This window comes from Vicia villosa, linkage group LG1 (genome assembly GCF_029867415.1).
Source record: "Vicia villosa cultivar HV-30 ecotype Madison, WI linkage group LG1, Vvil1.0, whole genome shotgun sequence".
NCBI classification, from domain to species: domain Eukaryota; kingdom Viridiplantae; phylum Streptophyta; class Magnoliopsida; order Fabales; family Fabaceae; genus Vicia; species Vicia villosa.
In genome coordinates, this window is record NC_081180.1 from 173,811,691 (window position 1) to 173,822,187 (window position 10,497).

Genomic DNA, 10,497 nt, shown 5'->3' on the forward strand with positions numbered 1-10,497 from the left:
TATATACCATTAATGTAAATCAAAATACATATATACATATTTATAAACCAAAACAACTAAACCAATTCACATATTTCTAAACCAAAACAACTAAATGGGAAACAACTTCCGAGTTCTTATGCAACCAATGTACGCTTCCTGTATTATCTGGAGCTATGTTGTATTGATGCTTTAGTGGAGAACCAGTAGTCACCTGAGCTATGTTGTATTGTGTCACAGAATATGAATCAAATAACTGTACCCCGAACGATCCTGCCACAGAAGACTTAGCTTCGGGGTACATTACTTGATTCTTATTCTGTGGAACATAATCGGCAGGGGCACATTGTGTTCTATCCTTTACCAGTCCATCCACTGTTTGAAGCTCAACCTACAATAGAAAAACGTGATTATTTACACAACATTCACATTCTCAATATTTTCTCTATCAACCAAAAATTTCCTCATCTCCGAACAAAAGACAAAATAGTTAATAAAAATAGTGCTATACCAGAACAGAAACCAATTTATAAGAAATCAATTAACAACCACATGCACATAAAAATAGTTTTTGATAAAAGAACAAGTCAATTGAGCCAACAACCAAAAACCCTAAAAAAAATCAGCCGTAGAGCCGTAGAGCCAACAACCAAAAACCCTAAAAAAAATTCTGTTCATCATCTTCGAAAAACCTCTCCAGAAACTGTAAATACATTGTTCATATTCATCCAACAACAATCACAATACACAGCCGCAAACACTAACCAAAACCCTAATTGTTCATCTTTCTCATACACGCAAACCATTCATCAGAAACAAAACCATTCACAAATCATCATCAAACATAACCAGACAAACATTCATCAAACCCAAACATTTGTTCATCACTTTCCTAATCAAACAAACCCTTCAGAAATTTGAGAGAGGAAGAGAGAATAAGAAATAAACTCAGAAAGGTCTCACCCGGTTTTGGTTTGTAGATTCAGAATCGAAACCGAACTCAGCAACAACACGAACCTCAACTCACCATAAACTCGTGTGTTTTGGATCTGAAAGGAAGAAGAACGGCGGAGGTTGCTCGTGGTGGCTGGCGACGGAGGGACGAACGGTGGTGGCTGGCGACGGAGGGACGAACGGTGGTGGCTGTGGCTGGCGACGACGGAGGGTTTTTCGGTTGCAGAGAAAGTGAGAAACAGTAATAAAAAGAAAACGAAAGAGAGAAAGTGAGAAAGTGAAAGCGTGTTTTTGTTTTTAACTTTTACTAATAAAGGCTACTAAAGCGCTTCTGAAAAGCGCTCTCATAGCCTGGTCTATACCAGCGCTTTTTAGCAAAAAGCGCTCTCATTAAACCCCCCTATAGCAGCACTTTGAAAAGCGCTCTCATACCCCCCCCCCCCCTTACCAAAGCGCTTTTCAAAAGCGCTCTCATACCCCCCCTTACCAAAGCGCTTTTCAAAAGCGCTCTCATACACCCCCCTACCACAGCGCTTTTCAGAAGCGCTCTCATACCCCCCCCCCCCTTTAAGAGCGCTTTTTTAGCGTGTTTTTTTATTTTGTTTTTAGTGCAACCTATAAGAGCGCTTTTTACTAGAAGCGCTTTAGTAGGGGTGCTGTTAAAGATTAAATTTGGCGTAGTGATTATGAATTTATTTAGATTGATGTTGATGGTTTGCATGCCGTAGATGATGCATGCATTCATAATCATTCTGTTGCCTGTATCCAGATGGAGAGGGATCAGTGGTAGCTAATTCCCATTGTGTGGAATTAGTGAGAGAAGTAGCTGTATCCTTGATGATGGTGGATCGGTGAGACGGGTTCATCCCATGATTGGTACCACATGCATATAGTTGCATTGCATTAGGTGTATAAATGATTATAACATGAATGGAAGGTTGTCCAATGTTATAATATTGTGTGTTTGAATTACTGCTGTTTTGTGGATGTGTATATAATCTGAATGTATTTGCTATTGGGTGAATATTATACTGTTGATGTTCTATTGTTTATGAACTGATAACATTGTTTAATTGCGAATGAGACTCACCCTTACTGTTGATCATTTTCAGATTGAAGTGTTGCGGCCTGATTTTTTATGAGGATAGCTGTTAGGCTAGTTCATTAGTTCGAGTCAGTGTCATGCTCTGATATTGTAACAATGGGAGAACGCTAGTATACAGTTTTGATTATAACTCTATCTATTTGTTTTGAGTTTATTTTGTGGGATATTGCATAGATGATGTTATGCTTATCTGTTGGAGAATGTTCCGCTATGTAGAAACATGATTATGGTAATTTGATGAATTGTTCCTAAGTGTAGCATGACAATTGACTTATGATAAATTGATTTATTTTAATTGTGGCACCCTTGTTTTCATGTTTACTCTGAAATTTTTATTTAATTGTCGCGAGGTTTAGAAGGGTGTTACAATTGCTCCTAGAGCATGAACAATCACACGATCATTTCTTCCATCCATTTCTTTATGCACAACCTGCCAAGATATATTACTAATCGTAATCAAAAAATCAAATAGCGGTTAACAAAATCAAGTATCAATAGTGTTCACACACAATATGCATCTTCAATAACATACCTTATCCCACCTTCTTTTTGTTGATAACATCCTTATATTGCAAGACCAAGAAATCTCCACTAAATTGATTTGGAAGGATACTAATAACATAATTAATTTAGTTGGCTGGAAAAAACTTCTAGCTCAAGAAAAATGGGTGGCCCAAGGACTCGGTAAACCATAGATGTTAACACAACCTTTCTTGGAAAACTTATCTAGGAAAAGTTTCAAGATATAAATAATTGTTGGGTAATCATACTCTCTAACAAATATTTATATGGTGCTTGCTTTCTTTCACTTTATGCTAATTCAAGTCCCCCCCACTTGGAATTCTATTGTAAAAAGCTAAGAACGTGTTAAAATACGTGTTTGACTGCTAACCTAGGCCCGAGTACTCTTCTTTTTGGTTTAAACATTGGACATTTCTTGGCCCTTTAGATTCCAATGTTTTTTCTATTCACTTTCATGACCTTACTATGTTTGTTAATATTTTTGCTCAACAATGCCTCAATGCATGTGTTATACATACACTTAGCTTACTAAAAATGTTATCACTGATCTCACCAATAATAACCTAAGCTTCAACCCCAACCTGGAAGATATCTTTGTATGGTCTTATCACATAAATGGAAACTACACAACCAAGACTGGCTTCATGTGGCTCTTCCATAATAAATAAGGTCAAATTATTCATAACATTGAATCATGGTATTTGGGTTGGAAGCTCCAACTCATAGAAAAGGTTAAGTTTTGGCTTGATAATCAGAACTTTGTGCCTAGTCTCTATTTGTTTCATCTTTAAAACACGATCACATTGACATTATGCTCCAGATGGCGCATGGAAGATGGTTCTTTCCTACATTGTATTCGATTGTAGTGATTATAAAAACCTTTGGTTTAAACTTGAACTTTTACATATAGATTTTTTCTTGAGACAAGTTACGAATGTATGACTTATAAATGGAAGGTCAGACAATCATACGAATCCCTTTGCCATGGGGTATAGAGGATTTGGCAAAACATAAACTCAACATGCATCCCCATGAATCCATTCCCTTATATCTTCTTTTCTCTGGTTGTCTTCTTCCACATTTATTTTAGTAAATATCATCAGGGGAACACGAAAGAACATTTCATCATGTGGAACTTTCTAACATCGCTCTTGTACTATTATTAATTTCGATGGAAGCAAGAATGGAACTCTAACTTACGTGGCTTTGGTGGAATTATTCACAATTATTCAAGGGCTTATTAACATGGCTTCTCTGAATATATTCAATACTTTTTAGTTATATTCTAGAAGGAACTTAAAGTCGGTGGAATGCTTGTTGACATCGAAGGAAGATTCTGAGCCTTAATCTTCCATAGAGATAATGGAAGAAAAATCAAAGAAAAAGAATCTAGAATTGGGGATTTGACTTATAAGATTTGTAAAATCTATGAAATATGTGGTTTTATATTTTGATATACCATAATATAATCTATGCTAAGAATAACTTCTAGCTAAATAAAAAACTATACATGAACACAAATTGGAATTGGATACATAATAAAAAGAAAATAATGTATTCATTAAATAAATCATTGTGTATTACGAGATGATGGTGAGACGCTTAGGTATCATTCAACTATAGTTAGTTAGCCTATGTTTGGATATTGTAAAACGAACAAAGTTGAGATGAATGGAGTGAAACATAACATATCAGAATAAAGATGTTATTCTATTGTTTGAATATTTCATAATGGAATAAAACAATTTTGTAATTCGTCCAAATTAGAGGTACAAGAAAAGAAAGATATTGATGAAATAAGATGAAATACATTCTGTCACACTTCATTCCATCAATTTTTAAATTAATCCAAACAATAGAACTCAAGGTTATCATATCTAATTCTATAAATTCTAACATAGCCTTAGTCTAGCAATTTAACTAACTATCAAGTCATAACCAACTTACTTACAACATCTTCCTATTATCTATGTTAATTTTGATAAATATTTATCACAATTAAATAAGTTACTTAATACATTATTAATGTTTAAAATTATTCAATATTCTACAAGCCCAAAAATAAAAAATTAATACTGATCGATATAGTGGAGAATATCAAGAAACACCAATAAAAATATGTCAATGACATTTTAATTTTAATGTTCAAATAGTAATATTCAATGGACTTCTGTTTGTGTTTTTTTGGTAAAAGACAGAGTATATATTAAAAAGAAAGAGAGATACAAAAAGAGGGGGGGACATGGACCTGAACCCTCAAGATTTAAACAAAGTGAAAATAAGGGAGACATAGCCTATTACGAACTAAGTCGTCAAAAACAGACACATGAGCTTCATTCAACTAAACAAAGCCTTGAATGGATAGGCCTAATGAAGCTAATCTGTCTGCACAGTGGTTCCATTCTCTATAAATATGCGAAATAATAAAAGACATACTATTGGTTCTATATATACAATTAAGTCATTTGTTTCTTAAGGATTAAGGAACAATGTTTAAGTTATTGAAAGCTTGAGTGACTAGTGAAAAGTCAATCTCCACCCAAAGGTAATTCAAGCTTCTATCAACTGCTTCTTCAATTGCCCTCATGACACCAATGAATTCCACATTTAAAGCAAATTTGTTACCAAGATTTCCAGTGAAACATCTAATAAGGTTTACTTAATGATTCTTGAAAAGTCCTCCGCAAGCTGCATGACCTGGGAGACCAAGAGAGGTTCCATACGTATTGCATTTTATCCAAGATAAGAAAGGAGGCTTCCAAACTACCTCAATTATTCGAGGACCTCTAGGAGGGTGGGAGGAAACTTTGAAAGCTTTAAGAACCATAAAGTCTCTCACAGAACATGAGGATGTCGCTTTTGTATAATTGCGTGAAAGCTGAACCTGAGCAACTATCAAATTTATGGCAATTCTCCAACGAGTGTTCTTGTTATGGAATTTTTTCTGATTTCTGCAGAACTAAATGATATTAAAGATGTTGACAATGGCATAGATAATTACTACCTCCCCTTGCTTAGACCAAGCTCTATTGCAAACTTCCTAAATATCCAAGAGGTTGAATCAAAAAACATGCTGTGTGATATTGACTAACCAATCCTAATTTTTTTTTATAGAAAAACTGCATAGCAAAAATAGGTGCTCAATAGTTTCTTCCTAGCAGCCATAGAGAATACAAATAGAGGGAAAAAGCATAATGCCTCTGTCGGCTAAGATTTCGTCACTAGGAACCGTGAAGTTGATAAGCTTCCACACAAACATTGATTTTGAGGGAGGTATACTATTGTCCGTATCAACTTTGCCCAATTAAAGTTTGAGCTTGAAGGAGATTTGTAATTATAAGCATCTTTGAGGGTCAGTACCTACTGTAGAATGATTCTATCTGAGTTCATCAGGCCTAAGATCAAGAGGAATATAAGACCGATTGATGATTTTAGAAGGTTAGGGTAACAATTGACTAAATCTGTTGGAACTGTCCAAATCTGTTGGAACTGTCCAGTGAAAATTGTTGATATTTGCTACTATGAATTGTAGTACTATAGCAAAATAATATGGTTATTCAATAATTTGCATATGACAAATGGTCATATAAAATAAGATAAACTTTTATTTTTATAAGAAAAATAATAATCACACAATATTTGATTTCCATGCACGCCATTTCTCAAATATAGCTTAATGTCAAATTTAAATCCTCAATATAGCAAGGTCTAACATCTTACTAGTGTAGTAGTAGTCGCTACAAAAATAAATAAAAAATAAAAAAGTTAAAAAGTCTGTTGGGGTTAATTTGGTCATAGAACAATAATCTGTAGGGATTATCCTCATGAATAACGAACCTATTAATACTTTTTTATTTTAATTTTGAATTAAATAAAATTGTTACTTTACACATGCAAATAAAATAAAATAAAATAAATATAAAGTGGAGTGAGTCCCGACAAGAAAATAGCAGTTTCCCATTCCAGTCCTCATTATCGTTCATTAATGCATTGCACAGAGAAAGAGGGAAAAAGAAAGATTAAAAATAAAGTAGAATTTAATAAGGGCATGCTTGTGAAAAAAGTTTTATGCATTCTTTTACATTAATTATATTAAATTAAATTTATTTATTATTGGTAAAAATTACAGCTGCAAAGTGGTAATCAGATTCTCTATATGCATAAATATGTCGCATTCATGCATTAAATATATTTATAGTAGTTGAATTAAAATTAAATGATATATAAATTTTCTTATATTTTTATTTAATTTTGAAATAAAAACACTAAATATAAATATAAAAGATTTAATGGAAATTAACTGACAGCGTAAAACACTTTTACACTGTCAGTAAAATCAAAACCGTTAAATTTTATAAAAATTTGACTTTTTAAAATTAGGGTCATGCTAACATGTGTCCTTAGGACACATGTTAAGGATATTCTAATTAAAAAAAGATAAATATAATTAAATACAATATAATTATATTTAAATATAAATGGTGAAATCTTTATAAAAAAAATAAAAAATGTGAAATACATTTGTAAAATTAGATTTTTTTTTATAATTTTAAAAACAATAAATTTAAATCAAAATCATTTGATTTTAATTCGAATCCAATCAATTACTGCTTCATAATTGTAAAATTGCGTGTTTTTTATTGTATAAAAAATTATAAACACACAAAAGTTCAAAAAATATTTAATAATAATAATATTTTTTTATTATGGCAAGATATTCTATCAACTTTTTGCTTACTTATTTCATTTTAAATGGAAATAAAATTCAACTTATAGTTATTTTTGATTTGTTGATTTTGCATAATTTTATTTTTGTAAATATTATATTCAAATTAAATATATTATACACTCATATCTCATTATTAAATATATTCTATAAATATTTCAAAAAAAACTAATTTTTTTTAGTATCACTTCAATACAAATTAAATAAGAATAAATATTTTATTAAGAATTTGATATATTTATTTTTTAACTTTAAAGGTTAAAAAGAGAAAAAGGCTACACTTACCATCTCCCCCTACAACTATACTCCATTCTTCTGTGTGGCGCCATTTGAAAACTCAACTTTGTTCAAATCACACTTCATCTTTTTTTTTTCTTCTTTTCTAGTTTCTAGAAAAAAACACAAACACAAGACAAAAACAAAACCAAAAACAAAAAACTCTTCATCATGGAACAAACCATGAACAACAACAACAATGTTTCTTCACCTCAATCTCAACAAGTATTAACAAACCCTTTACCTCAAATCATGAACATGAATGTCGGAAGCAGTGTTAGTGTTGTTAACACTACTGGAATAACAACAACAACAACAACATCAATGGTGGTTTCTACCGTAGCAGTGTCAACAGCAGCTGCAACAACAGCAACAACAACGCCGGGAAGCAGTGGTGGAGGAAGCTTTGATTTGTTTGGGAAGAAGAAAAGAGGCAGACCAAGAAAATATGATGCTGATGGAAACCTGAATCCTAATTACAGGAAGGTTGAAAAAACACCAACAACAACAACACCATTGTTGCCACCACCACCTGGATTCACTTTGTCTTCTAATGAGTTTTCCTCCAAAAAGATCCGTGGGAAACCAACTGGGTTTGGAAATTACCAAATGCTTTCTTCTTTTGGTGAGTATTGGATATAACAACTATGGTTTCTTTGTATGGAATCTTAAAGTTTTGAACTTGTATTCAAAAATTTTAATGGGTATTTTTTGGTTATGTTTTTTTCCTAGTTAGGCCAGTGAAAAAGTTAGAAACTTTACTTTCTGTGTTTCTGTGTGTATTTGTTTTTTATGACTAAAAATATGTGTTGTTTTCTGAAATTAGTACTTAGGTTTTGGTTTCTAATTTTTGATTTTTTCTGTTGTTGGTAGAATCTGATTTTTCTGTCTGTAATTTTTTAAGGTGAAGTGTTTGCAAGCACTGCTGCTGTGGATTTTGCACCGCATGTGGTTACAGTTTATACAGGAGAGGTAATATAGTGAACATTTACATTATCATTGTTAAGTTTTTTTTGTGATGTAATGTGATTTACTGAGAAGTTTTTAACAGATCTATAGTATTTGGTAAGGTATGTGATAAAGGTATTGTTTTGTTGCTTTGTAGGATGTTGGTGGGAAGATCTTGTCATTTGCACAGAAGAGTCCAAGAGCGATATGCATTCTTTCTGCCAATGGAGCTATCTCTAAAGTCACATTACGGCAACTCGGTTCTTCTGGTGGTGGTATTTTGACTTATGAGGCATGCTCTTCTAAATCTAAACTCTCTAGTGTTGTCAATTTTTCTCTCTCGTTTTTGCATTTATGCGATTAAATTGAACTATTTGAGTTATTCTACTGACAAAAGTGCTTGCAAGGCTATATGCATATCGAGTGTTCATTTAAGCTGTTTTTATCCAAACATGATCTTAATGTTGGTTCAATTTTCTCCTAGTTATCCCTTTAGCAATCTCATGGACTAGACTATTTATGTCTTCTGCTAAGTGTGAATATAGATATGCCATATTTGTTAAACAGTAATTACATAGATGTCAAATAATCTTTGTTTGTCTCTATTTGTAGGGTTAGACAGTTTTTTCTATATACTAGCTCTAAAATTGTTTATTCCATCATGAAATTATAGTAGTTGTAATTGATATATTTAATTCTTGAACTGTTGAACATTTTTGTGTTCTATTCACTTTCAGGGTCGATTTGAGATCTTATCTTTGTCTGGATCATATACGGTCTCAGACACTAGCGGCATAAGAACTCGCGATGGTGGACTGAGTGTATCACTTGCTGGTCCTGACGGCCGAGTGATTGGAGGTTCTGTTGCTGGTCTACTTACAGCTGCTGGTCCTATCCAAGTAAGATATTTTCTTCTTGATTTACTCTATCAGTTTGGTATCAGATGAAAACTTTATCGATTACTTTTTTATACAACTTCACTGATAAGATTTGACTTCAAGTCGCAACTAGTGTAGTGAGTTTTGAAGTTAGAACTGCATAACACTATAAAGTATTGAAGTTAGAAGCACGAGGGATTATTAGCATCTAGCGGATTCGAATCTGAGATCTTGAGACGAACACACTCTTAGTATCTGATTAAGGCTTAGTTGATGATTTGAATAGCTGAAATATAAGAATAAGTAACATGATTGATAATAATCTTAAATCATTCTTGGTTTCAGATTGTAGTGGGAAGTTTCACGCCAGATGGTAACAAGGCACTTAAAAAGAAGTACCAACGGGAACAAACGGTGGCGTCTCCAACTTCAACCGGTCCAGAAATGGTGACAGCAGCAAGACCTATCTCACAAGCAAATGCTCACGGAGAAAACTTTATGATACCTATTTTGTCTCAGTTACCTGATCATCAAAACCAGAGAGAATCTGTCAGCGTTTCAAGCGATAAACTGAACTTAGATGACACACCTGATGCTGCTACTTGGACCGGTTCCGACGAGTATTCAGATCAAAGAACATCTCCCGATATCAACATTTCTTTGCCGGATGAATAGAAAAAAAAGGTCTTGATACTCTTTTCCTATGACGTTTGGTAAACTAGATACATTAGTTATTCAGGGAATCTGTGTCTCGGAATATTGTTACATTTTTGATGATATTGTAACTTTTGTTGTTGTGAATTCAGGTGATGGAGAAGCTGACATGGTAACTGAATGAAACTAACAATGGGAGTTTGTGATGACAACTAGGCTATTTGACACAATGTACAGTTGTCAGAAATTAGAAAGTATTGTTATTATTATTATTATGGGCTTATATTTTTTTGATCTTACCATTTGTGTTCAAAACTTGCAAGTTTTGTTTCTTTGTTTTCTTTTAGAGTTGGGATTTAGCTAGGTGGATGGGATTGTTATCAAACACATTTTAAGCTATTTTGTTTGGATTGTATTAATCAAATTTATTATTATTATTATTATTATTATTATTA

At 32.9% G+C, this 10,497-nt stretch overlaps 1 protein-coding gene across 2 annotated transcripts; it reads left to right on the top strand.

Annotated features, from left to right (window-relative positions):
• Positions 1–7,592: 7,592 nt before the first annotated feature.
• On the top strand, positions 7,593–10,497 carry LOC131620554 (AT-hook motif nuclear-localized protein 7-like). 2 transcript variants are annotated; one of them, XM_058891684.1, is made up of 6 exons: positions 7,593–8,187; positions 8,467–8,534; positions 8,668–8,802; positions 9,248–9,409; positions 9,734–10,096; positions 10,195–10,497. In XM_058891684.1, the coding sequence occupies exons 1-5, from the start codon at positions 7,734–7,736 to the stop codon at positions 10,061–10,063; spliced, it is 1,149 nt and encodes a 382-aa protein (XP_058747667.1). In that variant the 5' UTR covers positions 7,593–7,733; the 3' UTR covers positions 10,064–10,096; positions 10,195–10,497. The 2 variants fall into 2 exon arrangements, with proteins under 2 accessions (XP_058747667.1, XP_058747659.1); XM_058891676.1 differs by having other exon boundaries at positions 9,734–10,072.